The 24382-nt window shown below is 49.3% G+C and overlaps 1 protein-coding gene across 2 annotated transcripts in view; it reads left to right on the top strand.

The window, feature by feature from the left end:
• Positions 1-990: 990 nt before the first annotated feature.
• LOC112228866 (ephrin type-B receptor 4a) overlaps positions 991-24382 on the top strand; it is a 37475-nt gene continuing 14083 nt past the window's right edge. For both annotated transcript variants that reach the window (XM_024394575.2, XM_024394573.2), the window contains exons 1-4: positions 991-1989; positions 17651-17721; positions 17858-18139; positions 19479-19869. In XM_024394575.2, the coding sequence (XP_024250343.1) occupies positions 1911-1989; positions 17651-17721; positions 17858-18139; positions 19479-19869 (823 nt within the window). In that variant the 5' untranslated portion in view covers positions 991-1910. The remainder of the gene's footprint in view (positions 1990-17650; positions 17722-17857; positions 18140-19478; positions 19870-24382) is intronic.

Genomic DNA, 24382 nt, shown 5'->3' with positions numbered 1-24382 from the left:
AGGCAAAAGGCCTCCTGCGGGGACGGGGGCTGGGATTAAAAATAAAATACAAATATTGGACAAGACGCACATCATGACAAGAGAGACACCACAACACGACATAAAGAGAGACCTAAGACAACATAGCCTGGCAGCAACACATGAAAACACAGCATGGTGATGTGAGCATAGTTTGCGCTAAATGTGGGGTGTGAAAAAGATTTGTAGGCCATTAAGTCACACACACCCTAAAGACATGAATAAAACATCACTTAGGTCTAACACCAGAAATGTCGGTTTTCTGACTTGCGGACTATACCATAATATAAGTATATCATAGAATATCATTATAAAATGTACTGTATATCGTAATAAGCATTACTTTTTAATTCTCAACGCGTTCTTGTTCTCAGTTGAGAGTGACAGTCTTTCACTGCTACTAATTGTTTTCCACCGGTTTTCCAGATAATTTACGTAAGAAAAGGACAAACCGCTCCTTCACTTTCATGAAGTCACTGCCGAGGAAATAACAGGCCAATACACAAAGTGGGCCCCTGCGACCCTGAATTGAGAGTGCATTTATTTGCATGGGAATGACATGAAACCAGACACAAGTCTGCTGGTTTCTTCTCCAAATAGATTGTAGTAAGTAGCCTACATATATTGTATGCTTGCAGAGCAGACTGGGATGAAACTTAAAACCATAAAATAGAACATTGTAATATGATCTCCACATCTTAAAACCTGTAGGCTATTTCAATGTGTGTATCATGAATGAAACACGATAACACTTTGGTATGAGCAATATCACTCCCGTTATTTAGACTACAGCAACTCTCAACAAGATACAAGATACAAGATCGCAAAAAAATATCACAAAAGTAGGGGTCGAGTGAATACATACGTTGATTTGCATATTCCTATTTGACTGACAGCTCAAATTGACCTATGATTGGCCGAAAATGTGTGCGTGAAGGCGGGGCGTATGCAGTCAGTGGAGGTTAGTGCTTTTCGACTCTGATTGTGTGTGGTGAAACATCCCCAGTGAGACGACTGCGAGTGGACGGCGGATAAGTCCATAACTTTTTGTTTTCAGTTTATTATTACCTGAAAGTGATTTATCGTTAAAAAAAATATTAATATTTAAACTCTCTAATTTGTCAATCATTCCACATCACTGGAAACGTACAGGCAGTGGCAACGAGACACGCAGTTGTTCCCGACCAATCGACTACATTTTTTTAAGGGAAAAAAAAATCATACAATTATTGTTCTGGTCGTTTGGAAAGAAAATAGGCTACCGAAACGTACAAAACGCAGCAGTAACATTATTTTAGTTCATGTTGAGAATTGAGGGGGTTTTCAAGTGCTTTAATTGCGGAGTCTAGACATCGAATTGAGAGGACATTTGGGAGAAGTAGAGGGCTGGCGGACAAAGAGTGGACCGAATACATCCCAAGGATACGAGAAGTTTCACATACATGCGTCCCCTTTTTGAACATGACAGAGAAGACAAAGGACAACGGTGCTATATAATTGTATAGCCAAGCTATACAATATTCTATAGCACTATAAAGCAAAGTTTTCCCTCATATGAAAGTTGATATTTGATTGACTATGCTCGATTTTTAAAGAAGCTGGTGGTTGATTTTTTTTTTTTTTTATCGATTTATTCCATGAGATATTGACTTGGCAACCGTCCGTCAAAAAGCAAGGTTTTCCTTGAAATGCTGTGACCACATTTTTGTATTACTCATTTCCAGTGAAACTGGTGTTTGAACTGTGGTCCGTGTCAGATGTGGTCGGTGTTGCGGCCAATGGGTACACGGTCCAGCTGACGGTGCCACTGAATTCCCAGTTACACGTCGTTGTTTTTTTGACCAACACAACCGAAGGAGTTCGTTTATATTACGGATAATCTGTATGCCATTATGAATTTCATATCCAGGCGCATTGCCCCACTTTGGCTGGTCCTGCTGGAATGTGTGCTTCTGTCGACAGCAGAGGAAGGTAGGTTGGATTACCTCCTGTACAATGTTCTCAAATATAACAAGGCTGTTTCATGTTCTGTCATCATGCTTATTATCGACAAAACAGTGTACAGTGGGGTTATTAGGCTACCTAATAATAGGTTATTGAAAATATAATTAAGGCCCATTTTGCCTTCAGATTGTGGTTACATTGTAACAACAGCACCGTTACATTGTAACAGCCGCACATGGCAATGTAACATGCTAGTTGACAATTATCGTGAAGAGGTTCATCAATCCTACACTCCTACGTGAACTATGTTTACTGTACATTATGTTGTCTTTGTATAAAGAATCATCACCCTCCACTATCTAACTATTGCAATGAGACTTTTCCCGATAATGAAGGTTAACTTGACTGGCCTGCACAAGAGCCTATGCAAGTGTCTGTACATAGGCACTTTAAAAACAGCCCAAGACAACATAAATACCTGGATTCATTTAAGATACGAAGGTGATAATGAATTAGCTGTGTGTGTGTGTGTGTGTGTGTGTGTGTGTGTGTGTGTGTGTGTGTGTGGATTTAGTGTGTCTTTATGTATGTGTTCTGGAAAGGTGTGGAACAGCACAGAAATGGTCTTTGTGGAAACATACACTACATGGCTAAAAGTATGTGGACACCTGCTTGTCGAACGTCTCCTTCCAAAATCATGGGTATTAATATGGAGTTGGTCCCCCTTTGCTGCTATAACAACCTCCACACTCTACTAGATGTTGGAACATTGCTGCGGTGACTTGCTGCGATTCAGCCACAAGCATTAGTGAGGTCGGGCACTCATGTTAAGCGATTAGGCCTGGCTCGAAGCCGGCGTTCCAATTCATCCCAAAGGTGGGGTTGAGGTCAGGGCTCTGTACAGGCCAGTCAAGTTCTTCCACACCGATCTCAACACACCATTTCTGTATGGACCTCGCTTTGTGCACAGGGGAGTTGTCATGCTGACACAGGAAAGGGCCTTCCCCAAACTGTTGCCACAAAGTTGGAAGCACAGAATCGTCTAGAATGTCATTGTATGCTGTAGCGTTAAGATTTCCCTTCACTGGAGCTAAGGGGCCTAGCCTGAACCATGAAAAACAGCCTCAGTCCATTATTCTTCCTCCACCAAACTTTACAGTTGACACTATGCATTCGGGCAGGTAGAGTTCTCCTGGCATCCACCAAACCCAGATTTGTCAGTCAGACTGCCTGACAGTGAAGCATGATTCATCACTCCAGAGAAGGTGTTTTCACTGCACCGGAGTCCAATGGCGACAAGCTTTAAGCCACTCTAGTCGATGCTTGGCATTAAGCATGGTGATCTTAGGCTTGTGTGGGGCTGCTCAGCCATGGAAACCCAGTTAAAGCTCCCAACGAACAGTTATTGTGCTTACATTGCTTCCAGAGGCAGTTTGGAACTCTGTTGTGAGTGTTGCAATCGAGGACAGACGGTTTTTACATGCTTCAGCACTCAGCTTCCCCGTTCTGTGAGCTTGTGTGGCCTAGCACTTCGCGGCTGTGCCGTAGTTGCTCCTAGGTGTTTCCACTTCATAATAACAGCGCTCACAGCTGACCAAGGCAGCTCTAGCAAGGCAGAAATTTTACGAACTGACTTTGTTGGAAAGGTGCCACCCTATGACAGTGCCACATTGAAAGTCACGAAGCTCTTCAGTAAGGCCATTCTACTGCCAATTGTTCCCTATGGAGATTGCACGGCTGTGCGCTCGATTCTATTCACCTGTCGACAACGGGTGTGACTGAATTACCCGAATCCACTCATTTGAAGTGGCGTCCACATACTTTTGGCCACACGATGTACCAGCCTCTAGACCGCATCCACCCAGACCATTTCTACGGTGTCTCACTACCAATCAACCCTGAACGGCATGGCTCGGATTAGTTCCACATTACATGCTGAAATGGAGACACCTGGTTCCTGCTATCTACAAACAATTAACCTGGCGCTGTCTGACAGGCATGGATAACATCCGAGCACGGCTATGGCGTTTACAAGTGACTTGAAGGGATTAGTTGCGTATGCCTATACTACAACTTCATTGTAATTAGCCGCAGCAACGGCAAAATCTATTCACGACTGTGTTTTAGTTGATTCATTGAAGTTTAAGCACCATTCTTCGAGGTTTTGCCCTCAGTCGGTGTCTGAACTATTACGATTCACTCTACGTCCTGGCCTGTATGCTACTCTGTAGGCCTGCTTCACTTCCATTGAGAAGGGTTTTTGGAGGATCTAGGCCTAGAATGTATCGTTTTCATGTCATGAACCCACCTCCAACATCTGTTGACTAATTCCCCTTTTCAACTCCCAACAGATGGAGCAGAAAGAGAAGCAGCGCTGGGAGTTTGGTTGAATGTGACCTCTCCCTTATCTTTTAAAAACTCCACTTAAACAACTTATTTACTTTTTCAAATCATATTCGCACGGCATTGGACGGTCTTTGAAGTGTTACCTCCATGTGGTGGCTGCAGGACTGTGAAGGTATTAAAAAGGGCAATGCTGGTGATGATTAATTTGGCCAAGTTAAGCTTGGCGTCCGTGGGGGGTAGATTGGATTCTGTCCACAGGGTAAGATCCTCAAAAGGGCCCCAAACCCTCTGAGATTAGACAGTGAGTGTGTGTGTGTGCGTGTGCGTGTGGGTGTGTGCATGGGTGTGTGCATGTGTGTATGTATGTGTGGGTGTGTGCGAGTGTGTGTGAATGATTAAACAAAGGCTGATCCCTGTGCATATTGTATATTAGATATTTAGTGGTCTTTGTCGGGAAGAGTTTGAAGAAAAAATACACTTCCACCCCAGTGAGCCGGTGAGCCTTCCCAATCAGCCTCCAAGATGAACTAACCCCCCAAAAGACACCACTCTGAAGGCCCATCCTCTCTCTGTTGCATTCTCATTTCCTCCACCTACGCTTCTTTCTCTCTCTCTCTCTCTCCCTCGCTCTTTCTCTCTCTCTCTCTCCCTCACTCTTTCTCATACTTTGAATAGAGTGCCGTGTTGAGTGACATTCTGCTTCACAACCCATAAACCCAATGTCTAAAACCAGCAAACGCTAAAATAATGTTTTTATTCCGAATGCAAGAGGCCCTAGGTGAAAGAGTTAGGGCCTCCCCCCACCTGCACTCTGTTATTTTGTTACTCTTTCCGTTGACTCTCTCTCTCTGCTATGTGAGCGAGGCAGTGCAGTGGACTTACCACTGTCTGCCCCGCCGCGGAAATGCGGATTTCTTCCCCCGAAATCCTATTAAATGGAACTGATTTTTATAAGAAAGGGATTTGCATTTAAAGCAATCCTGCCCCCTCACTGACACCCTCAGCCCATCATCCTCTGTGGCTTAATCCCACGATTAGCCCCTTGAAGAGTTAAACAGGCATCCGAGTCGTGCAGCTGTAATGTACAGGCCAGTTTCCCTCTACTCTTCAGCAGCTCTCTCTCTCTCTCTCTCTCTCCCCCTCCCTCCCTCCCTCGCTCTCTCTCTCTCTCCCCCTCTCCCTCCCTCGCTCGCGCTCTCTCTCTCTCCCCCTCTCCCTCGCTCGCTCTCTCTCTCTCTCCCCCTCTCCCTCTCCCTCCCTCCCTCCCTCCCTCTCTCTCTCTCTCTCTCTCTCTCTCCCTCTCTCCCCCTATCTCTCCCGCGCCTCGCTCTCTCTCTCTCTCTCCCCCTCTCCCCCTCTCCCTCTCCCTCCCTCGCTCTCTCTCCTCTCTCTCTCTCTCTCTCTCTCTCGTGGCCTGATGAAGTTGCCTCCGCTGGCTGGGCTCGGCCTAGACAGATGGGTTCCTGAGTGGGTCTGGGTTGGCTTATCAAGACTACTTAAGTCACAAATGAGATGCGATGCATATGGAAATATGACAGGTGGACGGTACTCCGGGTTGATGAGGGGATAGAAAAAGCCCCCCAGTTCACCACCACCAGCCCCCAATCCATGCATCAACGTCAGTGGCACGCAGACAGGCAGGCAAGAAGCAGGGCAGGTGACCCACGTCTGCACCTCCACCCACACACCACTCACTGTGAGAGGGGACACAATGGGGACGACTAGAGAGGGGACCGGCAGCAGAGGACAGGGAATGAGGCCACAGCCTTTCAAATAAGACAGGGACAGAGAATGACACTTATGGAGAGAGTAATTTCTGCCAGTGGGTGAGAGGGAGAGACTGCTATCAAGTCGAGTAGAAATGAGAAAGGGCTGACGAGAAAGCGAGAGGGTGTGCGTCTGTGTTGAGTGTGTGTCGTAGGTGATAATCAGAAGCGCCTGGCTGGGAGACAGAGGGACTTCCCGTGCCTGTGTGCTCGCTGTGATTCCCCCGAGCCCCAGAATATCTGTCCTATATACAGTAACAACACTGAGGCTCAGCAGGCAGCAGGCTTCCAGTCCCACCACACAGCTCCTCAGACAGAGAGAGAGAGTACACAACGTGTTCACACTGGTTTCACCATTTCATCCATCGTCATACGAGATATCTCTGTCTTATTTCCCTCTTTGGAACCTACAAAATCTGTTCCAAAGCCCCTCCCCCCCCCCTTCAATTCCACCATGTCTTAAGCCTTTAAGAGCAAAGAACAGTGGAAGGAAGATTTTGAGCTGTACCCCCTCAATGTGTCTGGCTTTCCTTGGCTGCTGAAATGGAGAAAGAGGGGGATGAGTCAGAATGAAAGAGGAGACCCATGCAGGGCGAGTATTCTCTTGTATCTGGGCTTGGACGTGCCGATCTTTGGATGGCTGATGTAGCCTAAGTCTGTGCTGCCATTCAGAGTGACTGTCCTCCAGCCTCAAGCTGTTCACCTCCCACCGCGGATTAGTCACTGAGAGCCTGTGTGTGTTTGCGCGTGTGTGGTGTGTCTGCATGTTTCACGTCACAAGGACCATATCCAGTTGTAACAGTCTGTAATGGTTTTTCAGCCACCAACGGGGGACCCCAAAAGCTCAATATGTTAAAGAATGCAGACGTTGGAGAGAGCCCCCCCCCGACACTAAACGTTTGGTCGTATTATTTTCCGCAGTCGAATGCGTGTGCTTTTTTTGCGTCGGAGCACATTTGAGTGCGTCTGTGGAAGTGTGTGTGAGAGAGTTGACCTTTTGTTTTGGTATTTTTCCCAGTGTTCAGTGGGAGGGAGACTCTCTCAGTGTGACTGACATGGAGATGCATGCAAACACATTTTCTGTCCAGAGATAATTATATGGATGCGACTTGAGTCGTGGGATGGGGGGGAGTAGTGGGCGGAACGGCAGAATTACAAAGACAGAAAGAACCACGAAAACACAACAGACAGTAAACATGCTGAAAGTGCACAAAGGTTATACAGGATTTGAAAACGGATCTGTACCAGAGCCAAAGTGTGTGCTTCCTTCAACACATGGTGATAGTTTGCGAACTATCTTTATAAACTCTTTGTAAATTCTTCTGAACGTATAGAGTTATCGCCGTCACACTTGTTACCGTTGAGCCCCTATCAGTTATTAAAAAGGAACCATTACAAATGAACACAACTCCTTTTAATTGGAGGTCGACTCGATCCTAAACCCTTTGTTCTAAACACACAGTGACACAGACACGGGTTGAGTTGAGATGCCGATAAAACCCATGCCAACTAACTGCACCTTTGTTACTTGATCTTGTAGCGAGCTGTTCCACAGTGGTTCTCTTTTTCTCTCTAAGGGATGGAGGTGAAGACTCAACGGGTTTTTTTGTTCCTCTCCAGCTCTACTTACTTAGGCTTTTATGGAGTTTAATCTCACCCATAGCTCAGTGTCTTTTGTTAGTCAGGGAGGGAGATGTGGGAAGTCAACCGGACTCTTTCAGATCCCCCCCCTTTTTGGTGTGAGGTTAGCTGAAGAACTCCAAATCAAACCAGGGAGAGACAAACCCAGAACATTACTACTGCCAAACAATCTCCGCAATTAGCTGGCTGAAGAAACGTTACAGAAATGTTGTGGTAATGTTTCCCTACGTTCTGGAGACAACTACCGCAGTCTGTTGCGTGGAAATGTTGCTGTCTCTACTTCTATATCTACTGCTTTGGCACAGGAATTTCAGCCACCGTATTTTACACCGACAATTCAGAGGATTGAGTCAATTGGAGCCTGCACATTTCGGAGCCAAAATGAATACCAGACTCGGAGGGTAGGTTTAAGACACTTAATCCCCACTGCTATGGTCAGCCATTTTGGTTCCCAACTGTGTTATTTAACTCTGGCTGCATACCCAATCATACCCACACAGAAAAGTAACCCCGTCCAGTTCTAATAGCCAGCAGCCTGCTCCCGACAGTCACTGGATCGGGTTGTGGCCTGGGAGGGAAGGAGAGCACAGGGACACTAGTATCTTCCTGCCTGGACCAGCCTGTTTGGCATGCATCCCTGAAGAGGATTACATCCAACTAGGAGTCTGACATTAACACCCTCATTCTCACTTTCTTTCCTCACTCTGTTCTCTTTCGCTCTCTCTCCCTCTCTCTCTCTCTCTCTTGCTCTCTCTCTTTCGCTCTCTCTCCCTCTCTCTCTCTCTCTCTCGCTCTCTCTCTCTCTCCTCTCTCTCTCTCTCTCTCTCTCTCTCCTCTCTCTCTCGCTCTCTCTCTCTCTCTCTCTCTCTCTCTCTCTCTCTCTCTCTTTCGCTCTCTCTATCTCTCTCTCTCTCCCTCTCTCTCTCGCTCTCTCTCTCTCTCTCTCTCTCTCTCTCTCTCTCTCTCTCTCTATATATATATATATATATATATATATATATATATATATATTTACAGTATATACACTGAGTGTACAAAACATTAGGTACATCATCCTAACATTGAGCTGAACTCCCCTTTCCCCTCAGAATAGCCTCAATTTGTCAGGGTATGGACTTTACAATGTGTCAAAGTGTTCAACAGGGATGCTGGCCCATGTTGACTCCAATGCTTCCCACAGTTGTGTCCTTTGGGTGGTGGACCATTCTTGACAGACACAGGAAACTGTTGAGTGTGAAAAACCCAGCCGCGTTGCAGTTCTTGACACAGTCAAACCGGTGTGCCTGGCACCTACTACCGTACCCGGTTAAAGGGACTTAAATCTTTTGTCTTGCCCACTCACCCTCTGAATGGCACACATACAGATGACATCAATAAGGGATCATAGCTTTCATCTGGATTCACCTGGTGAGTTTGTCATGGAAAAGGTGTTCCTAATGTTTTGTTCACTCAGTGACATAGATGCACCTCTCTCTCAAACACACACAGGTCCATGCGCTATCATAACGGGGCCCTTATTATAAAGAGCGGAGAGTGAAGTGTAATGTTTCCTCAGAGGGCCTCTCACTCCAGTAGGTCTGCTGAATGCAGTGTGAGGATATCAGTGGCCAGTCCATCACTCCTCAGCTCCCTCCAGACCAGTAGAGAAGCAGGAAACGGGGAGGAGGGGAGTGGGATTAGAAGAGAGGGGGAGACTTAATCTCACAGGCTCAACTCCATGTCAAACACACAAACACACACACTCTAAGAACTGCCGGTCTGCACAAACACACACACACTCATGCTCACATGCACATGAATAGTGGAAGGCGGTGTCTTAGTGGCAAAATGCCCTGATAAGCTTCCACTAGTCTCTTTTCTTCTCTCCCTTTCTCCCTTCATCTGTTTCTATCTCTCTCTCCCTCCCAGCTGTCCCATAACTGCTTACCCCAGGTCAGCCTTGTCCAACACTCCCGCCCACTCTTCTCCCCGCCCTTCTCCCCACCCTTCTCCCCACTCTTCTCCCCACCCTTCTCCCCACTCTTCTCCCCGCCCTTCTCCCCACTCTTCTCCCCGCCCGTCTCCCCGCCCATCTCCCCACCCTTCTCCCCACCCTTCTCCCCACCCTTCTCCCCACTCTTCTCCCCACCCTTCTCCCCACTCTTCTCCCCGCCCTTCTCCCCACCCTTCTCCCCACTCTTCTCCCCACCCTTCTCCCCACTCTTCTCCCCGCCCTTCTCCCCACTCTTCTCCCCGCCCGTCTCCCCGCCCATCTCCCCACTCTTCTCCCCACCCTTTTCCCCACCCTTCTCCCCACCCTTCTCCCCACTCTTCTCCCCGCCCTTCTCCCCACTCCTCTCCCCGCCCTTCTCCCCACTCTTCTCCCCCGCCCGTCTCCCCGCCCATCTCCCCACTCTTCTCCCCACCCTTCTCCCCACCCTTCTCCCCACTCTTCTCCCCACCCATCTCCCCCTCTTCTCCCCACCCTTTTCCCCACCCTTCTCCCCACCCTTCTCCCCACTCTTCTCCCCACCCTTCTCCCCGCTCTTCTCCATCTCCCCGCCCGTCTCCCCACTCTTCTCCCCACCCTTCTCCCCACTCTTCTCCCCACCCTTCTCCCCACCCTTCTCCCCACTCTTCTCCCCGCCCGTCTCCCCACCCGTCTCCCCACTCTTCTCCCCGCCCATCTCCCCACTCTTCTCCCCACCCTTCTCCCCACCCTTCTCCCCACTCTTCTCCCCACCCTTCTCCCCGCCCATCTCCCCACTCTTCTCCCCACCCTTTTCCCCACCCTTCTCCCCACCCTTCTCCCCACTCTTCTCCCCACCCTTCTCCCCACTCTTCTCCCCACCCTTCTCCCCACTCTTCTCCCCGCCCATCTCCCCACTCTTCTCCCCACTCTTCTCCCCACTCTTTTCCCCACCCTTCTCCCCACCCTTCTCCCCACTCTTCTCCCCGCCCTTCTCCCCACTCTTCTCCCCGCCCGTCTCCCCGCCCGTCTCCCCACTCTTCTCCCCACCCTTCTCCCCACTCTTCTCCCCACCCTTCTCCCCACCCTTCTCCCCACTCTTCTCCCCGCCCTCTCCCCGCCCGTCTCCCCGCTCTTCTCCCCGCCCATCTCCCCACTCTTCTCCCCACCCTTCTCCCCACCCTTCTCCCCACTCTTCTCCCCACCCTTCTCCCCGCCCATCTCCCCACTCTTCTCCCCACCCTTCTCCCCCACCCTTCTCCCCACTCTTCTCCCCACCCTTCTCCCCGCCCATCTCCCCACTCTTCTCCCCACCCTTTTCCCCACCCTTCTCCCCACCCTTCTCCCCACTCTTCTCCCCGCCCTTCTCCCCACTCTTCTCCCCACCCTTCTCCCCGCCCGTCTCCCCACTCTTCTCCCCACCCTTCTCCCCACCCTTCTCCCCACTCTTCTCCCCACCCTTCTCCCCACCCTTCTCCCCACTCTTCTCCCCACCCTTCTCCCCACCCTTCTCCCCACCTCTTCTCCCCACTCTTCTCCCCCTCTTCTCTCCGCTCGCCCTCTGTTTTTCTTGCTCTTTCCCTCTCTCCCCTCTGCATGTTCTCCCATCCTACCCTAACCTGAGTCTCTGTTCTCTCCCTCTCCTTCTCAGCTACCCCCCTTGCTGTTCCTCTTCCCTTCTCTCTTTCCTACTCTATCTCTCCCTCTCTCTAGGCGTGTAGGGGGTAATTGGCACTCTGAGTTTCCTTAATTAAAGCGGGGGTCTAATTGTAGTCGATGCAGGGCGAAGGCTCACAGGCCTATAATTTCCCTATCACACTCCAGAGCCACTGGAGGGGAAAGAGAGGGAGGGAAAAGCAAGAGAGCGGAAGGGCGAGTAGCGGAGAGGTAGAGAAGAAAGTGAAGAAGTCGGTCTGTGATTAAAGAGAGGGTTTGTGTTCCAACTCGATGGAGTCATGCTATCATATTCAAGGTCACTTATGTAAAGAGCAGAGGCATTTGGGTTTATTCACCTGCTATGTGGAGTGGATGGGGACAGAGCTGGTAGTAGGAATCCTAGACTACTGTACCGCCAGGCCCTGCTCTCTGGGGTGGTGTAAGGTCAGGATGAAGGATGGCACCAGCTTATATGGAACACTCTTAGGCAGGGGTCTAAGACCTGCTGGTCTGCAAAAAGCAGCAGGCTGCCTGGCTGTGTGTGTGTGTGTTCAGTCAGCCCCATCTCAATGATAACCTCCATTTACTGTTGGGTGGCTCTCTCGGACATGGTTTTTCTAAAAGGGTTCTTCGAGGCCTCCCGAGTGGCACAGCTGTCTAAGGCACTGCATCGTAGTGCTTGAGGCGTCATTACAGACCCGCGTTTGATCCCAGGCTGTGTCACAGCCTGCTGTAGTCGGGAGACCCATGATACGGTGTACATTTGGCTCAGTTTCGTCTGGGTTAGGGGAGGGTTTGGCCAACCGGGATGCCCTTGTCCCATTGCGCTCTAGCGACTCCCTGTGGTTGGCCGGGCACTTGCAAGCTGACAGCAGTCGCCGGTTGTACGGTGTTTCCCCCGACACATTGGTGCGCTGGCTTCTGGGTTAAGCGATTGATTCGGAGGTTCGGAGATTCAGAGGACGCACGGAGGACGCACGGCTCTCAACCTTTGCCTCTCCTGAGTCCATACGGGAGTTGCAGTGATGGGACAAGACTGCAACTACCAATTGGAAATTGCAGAGAAAAATGGGTTCAAATAAAATAAGTACAAAAGGGCTCTTCAACTGTCCCCATAGGGGAACCCTTTTGGGTTCCATTTAGAATCCTCTATAGAAAGGGTTCTACATGGAACCCAAAAGGGTCCTATCTGCAACCAAAAAGTGTTCTTCAAAGTAGGGCTGACCCCATTTAGTTGACTGGTCGATAGGCTGTTGGTCGACCAAGATTTTTTTAAGGCAAGCAGTGGCAAGTATATTTAAAAAAATGTATGGCACGTGAGACACCTGTCTGATTCACCCCTGTCTCAGTGGACTAACCCATTGCAGAGGCCACGGGGGTGGCACACCAGTATCACCAGTAGTACATTTATCATTAATTCCCATCATTTCTAATCTACAATGTTTGTTTGATTACGGTCATTTCTGTTAATACATTCAATATATTATTATTTCAGTCTTACTGTTGTCATTGTCGGAGTGGACACATTGTTTGCAGAGCGCACAACCTATGCTACACTTGTGAGAAAAGAGAAAAAAGTTGTGGTTTAGAGGTAGGCCTAGGCTACCTGGCCTCCGTGCAAATGTAGGCTTATTTGCCCATTTGGGGATCTGATAGTATTTCTGATTGTCTTAACTCACCATCACTATGGAGCTTCTCACAGTCATTTTTTTCTCTCGCCTCAAACAGCAAGTAAACCAAGTCTGTTTTTACATCCATTGAGAATGACAATAGTTCCTCAACATAGCCTACTTGACAGTTTTTTTTCCCAGCTCTCTCCATTTCCATAACCAGTCAGCATGAAAGGGGGAAAATATGTCATGCTCTGATCCGGGGGAAACGTCATAAAATAGGCCTACCTGATTCCTTCTTATCCCTTGCGCAAATAGTCTACAGCTGTGTCTGTTTGTCTGGAGCTCGCTGGCACAGGAAACTGAGGGCCCAGAATATTTATACAATGTTGCAAGTTTGCTAGCATGATTGGGCCCGACCAAGTTAGAAGTTGATACAATGTTTTAAGTTTCTTGCAGACAGGCCATGTATATCCAATGTGATTTATTTGTTTTTTTATCAAGATATTTTCTTCCTGCAGGCTGCAATGTTTTTATTTGTTGGTTTATGTTGGCAATGGCAATAGAAGTCGTTTTTAGATTTGTATAATTTTCATTTCGATACAATTTTGATGAACCACATGACATTGATTTTGAGACATGTAGTTATTAGAAATGAAATGAAACTTCCACATAAATGTGCATATGAAAATCTAAACTGTCACGCCGATCAGTAGAAATGGTAACGATAACTTGGCACTCCAAATGGAAAAGGTTGCCGACTGCTGGTGTAGCCTGTTCCCGTCAACTTTAGGAGTGTAATGGCAGAATCTGCAAAGGTCAGCAGTAGCAGGCAGCGGAAGGAGGAAGGTCGGAACAGGTTTACTCCTTTTGATTGGGCTATATTGATCTCTGGCTCCCTCTTTAGTAATTTGTGAGTCTTCATTTGTAATCGCAGTGCTTAAAGCATCAGACAAGCTCAGTAGCCTACATGTAGTTGATTATATTCAAACATAGGGTGTGTCTACAGTACATGAACTCTCGGTCAACTAAGATTTTTTTTTGTCGGGGACAGCCATACATCAAGGGGTTCTCCTATGGGGACAGCCAAAGAACCATTTGGGGTTCTAGATAGCACCTTTTTTTCTAAGAGTGTACTCTGTCATATAGCGCGGTACTACATGTCTGTGCATGCATACACAATGAGTAAACATAACATGAGGAACACCTTCCTAGTATTGAGTTGCACCCCCATTTTGCCCTCAGAACAGCCTCAATTTGTCAGGGCATGGACCACACGGTGTCGAAAGCGTTCCACAGGGATCCTGGCCCATGTTGACTCCAATGCTTCACACATTTGTGTCAAGTTGGCTGGATATCCTTTGGGTGGTGGACCATTCTTGATACATACGGGAAACTGTTGAGCGTGAAAAAAACAGCAACGTTGCAGTTCTTGATACACTCAAACCGGTGCACCTGGCACCACTACCATACCCTGTTCAAAGGCACTTAAATATTTTGTCTTACCCATTCACCCTCTGAATGGCACACATACACAATCCATGTCCAATTGTCTCAAGGCTTAAAAATCCTTCTTTAACCTGTATCCTCCCCTTCATCTACACTGATTTACACTGAGTGGATTTAACAAATTACATCAATACTGGATCATAGCTTTCACCTGGATTCACCTGGTCAGTCTGTCATGGAAAGAGCAGGTGTTCCTAATGTTTTGTCCACTCAGAGTCGAAAAACACTCAGACAGACACATGCATGCTGTCTCATAAAACATAATGATAGTTCAGTGGTAAACAGTGATTACACACCTCATACTCACCACACATTCGCCTCATACTCACACGGCTGGCGTAACCGGCTGTGCCTGGAGGGGGCTGACAGTTGTGTTTCCGCTGCTCCTTATGATTGATCCTCATAGGACATCAGTAGGAGCAGGTTAGGAATGGCACAGTGTGTGTGTGTGTGCGCGTGACTCCCATTTTATAGTGGCACACCAGTTACCACCATGAAGACGTTGTGTAATTTGGTTTCCTGTGAACTTGAGGCAGAACACACAATGGGGAAACACCGGGTGAGATTGTGTTTTCTTCAACCCTCCATCTCCACCTCACCGCCATGCCTTCCCATTCCTCCATCTCCACCTCACCGCCATGCCTTCCCATTCCTCCATCTCCACCTCACCACCATGCCTTCCCATTCCTCCATCTCTACCTCACCACCATGCCTTCCCATTCCTCCATCTCCACCTCACCACCATGCCTTCCCATTCCTCCATCTCCACCTCACCACCATGCCTTCCCATTCCTCCATCTCCACCTCACCACCATGCCTTCCCATTCCTCCATCTCCACCTCACCACCATGCCTTCCCATTCCTCCATCTCCACCTCACCACCATGCCTTCCCATTCCTCCATCTCCACCTCACCACCATGCCTTCCCATTCCTCCATCTCCACCTCACCACCATGCCTTCCCATTCCTCCATCTCCACCTCACCACCATGCCTTCCCATTCCTCCATCTCCACCTCACCACCATGCCTTCCCATTTCTCCATTCCTCCATGCCTTCCCATTCCTCCATCTCCACCCACCATGCCTTCCCATTCCTCCATCTCCACCTCACCACCATGCCTTCCCATTCCTCCATCTCTACCTCACCACCATGCCTTCCCATTCCTCCATCTCCACCTCACCACCATGCCTTCCCATTCCTCCATCTCCACCTCACCACCATGCCTTCCCATTCCTCCATCTCCACCTCACCACCATGCCTTCCCATTCCTCCATCTCCACCTCACCACCATGCCTTCCCATTCCTCCATCTCCACCTCACCACCATGCCTTCCCATTCCTCCATCTCCACCTCACCACCATGCCTTCCCATTCCTCCATCTCCACCTCACCACCATGCCTTCCCATTTCTCCATCTCTACCTCACCACCATGCCTTCCCATTCCTCCATCTCCACCTCACCACCATGCCTTCCCATTTCTCCATCTCCACCTCACCACCATGCCTTCCCATTCCTCCATCTCCACCTCACCACCATGCCTTCCCATTCCTCCATTGGATTTACACTTGTTCCACTCCTGTCTGAAGCTGAGAGCGACCCTGCTCCCCCTTAACCCCTCATCTCCCTCTCTCCTTGCCCCCTGGGTGTCGATTTCTTAATTCTGGCTGTTGGACTGTGCTTATCAGCCCTCTGCAGCCTGCTACTACCAGGGAAGGATGGGAGAGAGAGAGTGGTAAAGATACAGAGGGGAAACAGGAGGGAGAGAGAGAGGGAGATGTCAGGGCTCTCAGGGACTGTCAATGGAGATGGAGAGAGTGAGCGATATGGATAGAGAGAGACAGGGAGAGGGAGAAGTGTTTGGCCTGTCAGAGACAGGGGGGGGGCTGTTAAAGGGTGCATTGTATCAAATGTGCCTCAGTGTAAATGACAGTCTGTCAAACCTGCAGGTTTCATATCAGCCTATCAGAATTATTGATGGCATGGCGCTGTTCTGTTCTAAACACAGCTGACCCAGAAAACACGCAAGTGATAGAAAAGTTTCATTCTGTCTTTCCAAAAGCAGACTGTGCCAGAGAGTAGGGTGCACTAAGATAGATAGAAATAATTCCCTCACGAGGCAGAGGGAGGGTGGGGTGAGAGAGAGAAGGAACAGAAGACAGAAGAGAGAGAAGTTAGTATCTGTGCACACTGAGGACGTGTATTAATAGATCAAAGGAAGCCTGGTAGTGGGGAGATGATGTGGGCACGGCTGGGGATGGTCATGTGACCATCTTACCTGCAGACAGCCTGACCCCTTAGAAGGACCCCTGCAAGGAAACCCCTTAGGGACGGACAGACTCTAAAAACACACCACTGAGATTCTGATGGAAGGAAACCTCGTTCCATCAATAAGTCATGGGCGGACCACAATGCAGCAAAGAGCCAATCTACCGAGGGACGTCTGGGGGGGGGGAGAGCATTTTCGCAGGAAAAGAAATCATTTCAGCTCCGCTTGCCTGTGACATTTCTGCATTGTTCCAGTTCCGGGCCCCAGTCCGTATTGAATTACTCAATCATAGCAGAACAGTTCTTGGCTGTTAGGGACCTGGCAGTCTGCCTACACTCCAGGAGATTACGCAGAATTAATTCATTTGTAACCACGGCTGGAGGGGTGTTGTTGTGCCGTAGGTGTATGCGCAAGACCAGTGTGTGTGTGTTTGTTGTGTGCGCGTGCATCCATGTGTCTATTGAGTTGCACATGTGCATTTCGAATATCCCCTTGTTCCCACAGCTAGTCCATATGTCCCCACCCTCTGCCCCTGAGAATAGAGAGGTTTCTCAGCAGGTTCTTTTTTAGCTATAAACAAGGGGGGGGGCCTTAGGACAGACCTGTATGGCACACTGACCGCAAACATGGAGGACAGGGAGGGAGGGAGGGCTAAACAGAGCTAAAAGGCGAGGAAGAGAGCAGGGTCTATTTGGCTCAGGACTCAGTTGGTCCCTCTCTCTGTAGTGAATATATTATCAACCGCCTCTCCCTCCCTCTTTACATTGAAGCGGAGCGTTTAGGGAGAGACAGTCGAATGCCACAGTTCTACTGCCTCAGTCAGTTGATCACGGTGAGCACCGGGAAAGTGTGTCTGTCCGTGTATCTCTGTGACGGCTGTTGAAGTGTGTGAAGTGTCCTCCCCTGCGGTGTGTGTCCTCACATTTCTCGTGTCCGTCTTCACAGAGGTCCTGATGAACACCAGGACCGAGACTTCCGATCTCAGATGGACCATCTACTCCCGTGACAACCCTCTGGTGCGTATACGGACCCCCAAACGTATCCTCTCTGGATCCTACCTTTGAACTTTAGAATCAGTATGCCAACTGTATAACAATGTGTCATTGATGGGCTTGCTATCTAAACATATTTTCTACCCCCCCCCCGTCTCAGTGGGAGGAGGTGAGTGGTCTGGACGAGGAGAACAACAGTGTGAGGACCAATCAGATCTGCCAGACGGACGGCTTGTCCAGCCATTGGCTGCGCAGCGGGCTGATCCAGCGGCGGGGAGCGTCCCAGGTGTACGTGGAGCTGCGCTTCACCATGATCGAGTGTTCGTCCAGTGTCACACACCACCGCAGCTGCAAGGAGACCTTCAACCTTTACTACTACCAGGCCGACTCTGACGAGGCTACACCCACTCACCCATCATGGATGGAGAACCCCTATACTAAGGTACACAGCTATTGTGTACACACATACACACACACGCACACATCAACACTCAGCAACACATTCCTCATGGATGAAGAATCTCTACACTAAGGTATACACACCAAGGGTTGGAACCGGGTCAGGGAACAGAACCGAAAACCGGAAAATAACTAAATTATTTGAGGAACAGAATCAGAATCAGAAACGAAAGTGATCTATACTGTTCCGGAACAGAAACTTAATTTTTTAAGGCATGGGAACTGGTTATTAATGTTGTTTTTTTCCCAGTTCCACGAAAATCGCAAAAAAAAGCACCCATGCAAAGCCCTCACTCTGTCATTTAGAAATGTATTCCAGTGTCTGCCTGCCTGTCAGCTGGAAATCTTTGTGTGTGTGTGTGTGTGTGTGTGTGTGTGTGTGTGTGTGTGTGTGTGTGTGTGTGTACCGTAGGTTACCTGCCCCTCCCATCTGAAGCATAGGTTATTGTAGCCTACTGACAACATTACAAGCATGATTCAGAAATTGGGGAGAGATGTGTAAAGGAATGGATTCACTTTTTCAATGCCAGTTAAGGATATTATAGTTATCATGTTTCACATTGGATATATGAATTGTGTTTAATTCTAGCGCTGCTCTAAAAAAAAACACAAGCTTGTTAGCTCTGGTCCACCATTAAACCAACTCGGAAGTTCAAAGACACTCAAAGTTCCTGCATAGAAGCCGCTCTTCCGTAGATATAATTCTGTGGGCCTAATTCAGATCAGGCATGTCATGACAAGATGTCCGCCGCTGCAAGGCAAGCTTCCCCCATCCTCTCTCCTCACCCGCAAAATATGTCAGTCGCATCTCACGCCCTACATTGTGACTGGCAGCACAGTTTGTGTGTTTGCCTTTCGTTATGATTAAAACCATGTTGTTACGGCGAAATACAATTAGCTGTTAACGACTTTCCTATACAGATGAAATCGCTTACCCGCTCAATAGCCAGGTACTCTGTCTGCGCTTATTGGGGAAGTCATTTAATGTCGAGCTAAATAAAATGAAAAACGATTTCAAAGGTTTAAAAAGGAAAGGAATATTAAACTGTACTTTTGGGTCTCGAACCGGTTCAGAACTTTATTTTTCTGGTCGGAACAGTGCAAAACAAATGACGGTTCTGTTCAGAATGAAACGTTTTGGAAAACAATTACGGTTCCACACACAGCTGCTCTACACACACCGACATACACAGATATACACGCCCGTTATGGATGGAATCCACTGGAATGTGCGTAGGCTGTTGGGATGTTGGATACCATGTAGAGATATTACTTCCTGTGTTTGTGTTGACCGCCTGCCTCTCCCTCCTGTCATCCTGTAGGTGGACACAGTGGCAGCAGACTTCCTGCTGAGGAAGGGCGGGGAGCGTAAGTTCAATGTGAAGACCCTGCGGCTGGGGCCTCTGTCTAAGAGGGGCTTCTACCTGGCCTTCCAGGCACAGGGAGCCTGCATGGCCCTGCTGTCTGTCAGGGTGTTCTTCAAGAAGTGTCCCGCCCTGGTCAGCTCCCTGTCCTCCTTCCCTGAGACCGTGCCCCGTACCCTCGTACAGGAGGCCCAGGGGGTGTGTGTGGACAACGCCGCCCAGCAGGGGCCGCGGCCACGCCCTCCCAAACTCTTCTGTGGAGAGGACGGCCAGTGGGTGGGCCAGCCCACTACCTCCTGTGGCTGTCTGTCCGGATATGAGCCCGCTGATGGACACAGCCGCTGCTCAGGTGAGAGGAAAGGGGAGGTGAGGGGGGAGACAAGGGGAGTATGCCGTCTCATCAGTTTAGGTGGAAATCTATTCTGTCTGTCCTTTAACACTCACACAGAGTTGATGCCTGAACAATGAAACAATGGAGAAGTGGCCGGGTGGGGGTTGGAGGGCGGGGGACAAGAGAGAAGAGGCTTACAGAAGCAGTATTAACCGGGAGTGTTGTGGTGGGGCAGGTTAAAGCCTGGGGGACTGAGGGAGGTCAGGGGGAGCAGGGAAAAAGGTTAGAGGTGAGTGCGGTGTCACAGGGCTGGGCGGCTGAGGGTGGCACTTAGGACATGTCAGGACTGGCTGTCAGACAGACCCAGTGAATCAGCCATGAATGGAGGGGAAGAGAGGAGGGAGGGAAAGAGAGAAGGGAGGGGAAGGAAAGAAAGAGAAGAGGGAGGGAAAGAGGAGAGGGAGGGAAAGAGAAGAGGGAGGAAAGAGAGGAGGGAGGGAAAGAGAGGAGGGAGGGAAAGAGAGGAGGGAGGGAAGAGAGGAGGGAGGGAAAGAGAGGAAGGAGGGGAAGAGAGGAAGGAGGGAAGAGAGAAAGGAGGGGAAGAGAGGAGGGAGGGGAAGAAAGAATGGAAAGGAAGAAGGGGAAGAGAGCAGGGAGGGAAAGAGAGGAGGAAGGGGAAGAGAGAAAGGAGGGAAAGAGAGGAGGGAGGGAGGGAGGGAAAGAGAGAAGGGAGGGGAAGAGAGGAGGGAGGGAAGAGTAGGGAGGGAAAGAGAGGAGGGAGGGGAAGAGAGAAAGGAGGGGAAGAGAGGAGGGAGGGAAGAGAGAAAGGAGGGGAAGAGAGGAGGGAGGGAAAGAGAAGAGGGAGGGAAAGAGAAGAGGGAAGGAAAGAGAAGAGGGAGGAAAGAGAGGAGGGAGGGAAAGAGAGGAGGGAGGGAAGAGAGGAGGGAGGGAAGAGAGGAGGGAGGGAAAGAGAGGAGGGAGGGAAGAGAGGAGGGAGGGAAAGAGAGGAGGGAGGGAGGGAAAGAGAGAAAAGAGGGGAAGAGAGGAGGGAGGGAAGAGTAGGGAGGGAAAGAGAGAAAGGAGGGGAAGAGAGGAGGGAGGGAAAGAGAAGAGGGAGGGAAAGAGAAGAGGGAGGGAAAGAAAAGAGGGAGGAAAGAGAGGAGGGAGGGAAAGAGAGGAGGGAGGGAAAGAGAGGAGGGAGGGAAGAGAGGAGGGAGGGAAAGAGAGGAGGGAGGGAAGAGAGGAGGGAGGGAAGAGAGGAGGGAGGGAAAGAGAGGAGGGAGGGAAAGGAAGAGGGAGGGAAAGAGAAGAGGGAGGGAAAGAGAGGAGGGAGGAAAGAGAGGAGGGAGGGAAAGAGAGGAGGGAGGGAAGAGAGGAGGGAGGGAAAGAGGGAGGGAGGGAAAGAGAGGAGGGAGGGAAAGAGAAGAGGGAGGGAAAGAGAGGAGGAGGGGAAAGAGAGAATGGAGGGGAAGAGAGGAAGGAGGGGAAGGGAGGAGGGAGGGAAAGAGAGAAGGGAGGGGGGAAGAGAGGAGGGGGGGAAAGGGAGGAGGGAGGGGAGAGAGGAGGGAGGGAAGAGAGGGGGAAGAGAGGAGGGAGGGGAAGAAAGAATGGAGAGGAAGAAGGGGAAGAGAGCAGGGAGGGAAAGAGAGAAAGGAGGGAAAGAGAGGGGGGAAGAGAGGAGGGAGGGGAAGAAAGAATGGAGAGGAAGAAGGGGAAGAGAGCAGGGAGGGAAAGAGAGGAGGAAGGGGAAGAGAGAAACGAGGGAAAGAGAGGAGGGAGGGAGGGGAAGAGAGCAGGGAGGGAAAGAGAGAAAGGAGGGAAAGAGAGGGGGAAGAGAGGAGGGAGGGGAAGAAAGAATGGAGAGGAAGAAGGGGAAGAGAGCAGGGAGGGAAAGAGAGGAGGAAGGGGAAGAGAGAAACGAGGGAAAAAGAGGGAGGAGGGAGGGAGGGGAAGAGAGAAGGGAGGGGAAGAGAGTAGGGAGGGAAAGAGAGGAGGGAGGGAGGGAAAGAGAGAAAGGAGGGGAAGAGAGGAGGGAGGGGAAGAGAGAAAGGAGGGGAAGAGAGGAGGGAGGGAAGAGAGAAAGGAGGGGAAAAGAGGAGGGAGGGAAAGAGAGGAGGGAGGGGAAGAGAGAAAGGAGGGGAAGAGAGGAGGGAGGGAAGAGAAAAGGGAGGGGAAAGAGAGAAAGGAGGGGAAGAGAGGAGGGAGGGAAGAGAGAAAGGAGGGGAAGAGAGGAGTGAGGGAAGAGTAGGGAGGGAAAGAGAGGAGGGAGGGGAAGAGAGAAAGGAGGGGAAGAGAGGAGGGAGGGGAAGAGAGAAAGGAGGGAAGAGGAGGAAGGTTGCAGGTAAAGAATCTTCCATTACCGGTACATGGAAGCCAACCTGACAACAGAGAGAAGCAGGGAGTATTCTCTCTGGGGAGGGACAACTCTCCTAATGAGTCAAATTATCCATGTACACACACACACACACACACACACACATTCACAGGTGGAGAGAGACAGATGGACAGAAATGCGGATAGTGTATAATGAAAAGCCAAATGTTTTACTCAAGCCTCTTGTTTGAAGAGAAGAAAAAAAGTATGAAAATGTGTGCACTCACTACACTCACTACTCTGGATAAGAGTGTCTGCTGAATGACTCAACTGGAATGTTCTGACGTTCTATCGTACGTTTCAGTGGTTAGATACAGTCTTTTGCTGCTCTGACAGGGAGTTGCTCATGAGCCAAAACAGCCACACTCAGCAGGTCATTACAGGCACTCCGCATCATTGCAGATGACTGAAAATGTTGGAGAAGAGCTCGTACAAGCAGTAATAGAGCTCTGCCAAGCTAACGCCAGCACGCACACTGGTACGCACACACACAGTGCAGGACACTTCTCTTCCTCATGTCCACACCATCACACAGATACAATGCCACAGGCAGGCGGTGGGTTGCCTCTGTCTAGCTAATTGCTGTGCTCTTATTTCGTTCTTTCAGTGTGTGTGTGAGTGTGTGTCTGTGTGCCTGTGTGTCTGTGTGTGAAATGGGCCTCCACCCCTATCTCCCACTCCCCCCTGGAGAAATGTAAAGGGAAGGTCACAATAGGGTCACATTCCACACTCTGTGCTTTAAGAAGAATGGGAACACTCTCTCTTCGTCTCTCTCTCTCTCTCTCTCTCTCTCTCTCTCTCTCTCTCTCTCTCTCTCTCTCTCTCTCTCTCTCTCTCCCACATGCTACTGACTCAGTAGCACTTGTCTGCACAATTACATTAGCATACACACACAGCCAAGTATATACAGTGGGGCAAAAAAGTATTTAGTCAGCCACCAATTGTGCAAGTTCTCCCACTTAAAAAGATGAGAGGCCTGTAATTTTCATCATAGGTACACTTCAACTATGAAAAAAATCCAGAAAATCACATTGTAGGATTTTTAATGAATTTATTTGCAAATTATGGTGGAAAATAAGTATTTGGTCAATAACAAAAGTTTATCTCAATACTTTGTTATATACCCTTTGTTGGCAATGACAGAGGTCAAACGTTTTCTGTAAATCTTCACAAGGTTTTCACACACTGTTGATGGTACTTTGGCCCATTCCTCCATGCAGATCTCCTCTAGAGCAGTGATGTTTTGGGGCTGTTGCTGGGCAACACAGACATTCAACTCCCTCCAAAGATTTTCTATGGGGTTGAAATCTGGAGACTGGCTAGGCCACTCCAAGACCTTGAAATGCTTCTTACGAAGCCACTCCTTCGTTGCTCGGGCGGTGTGTTTGGGATCATTGTCATGCTGAAAGACCCAGCCACGTTTCATCTTCAATGCCCTTGCTGATGGAAGGAGGTTTTCACTCAAAATCTCACGATACATGGCCCCATTCATTCTTTCCTTTACACGGATCAGTCGTCCTGGTCCCTTTGCAGTAAAACAGCCCCAAAGCATGATGTTTCCACCCCCATGCTTCGCAGTAGGTATGGTGTTCTTTGGATGCAACTCAGCATTCTTTTTAATCCAAACACGACGAGTTGAGTTTTTACCAAAAAGTTATATTTTGGTTTCATCTGACCATATGACATTCCCCCAATCTTCTTCTGGATCATCCAAATGCTCTCTAGAAAACTTCAGACGGGCCTGGACATGTACTGGCTTAAGCAGGGGGGACACGTCTGGCACTGCAGGATTTGAGTCCCTGGCGGCGTAGTGTGTTACTGATGGTAGGCTTTGTTACTTTGGCCCCAGCTCTCTGCAGGTCATTCACTAGGTCCCCCCGTGTGGTTCTGGGATTTTTGCTCACCGTTCTTGTGATCATTTTGACCCCACAGGGTGAGATCTTGCAAGGAGCCCCAGATCGAGGGAGATTATCAGTGGTCTTGTATGTCTTCCATTTCCTAATAATTGCTCCCACAGTTGATTTCTTCAAACCAAGCTGCTTACCTATTGCAGATTCAGTCTTCCCAGCCTGGTGCAGGTCTACAATTTTGTTTCTGGTGTCCTTTGACAGCTCTTTGGTCTTGGCCATAGTGGAGTTTGGAGTGTGACTGTTTGAGG

This window comes from Oncorhynchus tshawytscha, linkage group LG30, assembly GCF_018296145.1.
Source record: "Oncorhynchus tshawytscha isolate Ot180627B linkage group LG30, Otsh_v2.0, whole genome shotgun sequence".
Taxonomy (NCBI): Eukaryota; Metazoa; Chordata; class Actinopteri; order Salmoniformes; family Salmonidae; genus Oncorhynchus; species Oncorhynchus tshawytscha.
Note: the sequence above shows the minus strand (reverse complement) of the source record. Positions and strands in the feature narration are given on the sequence as shown.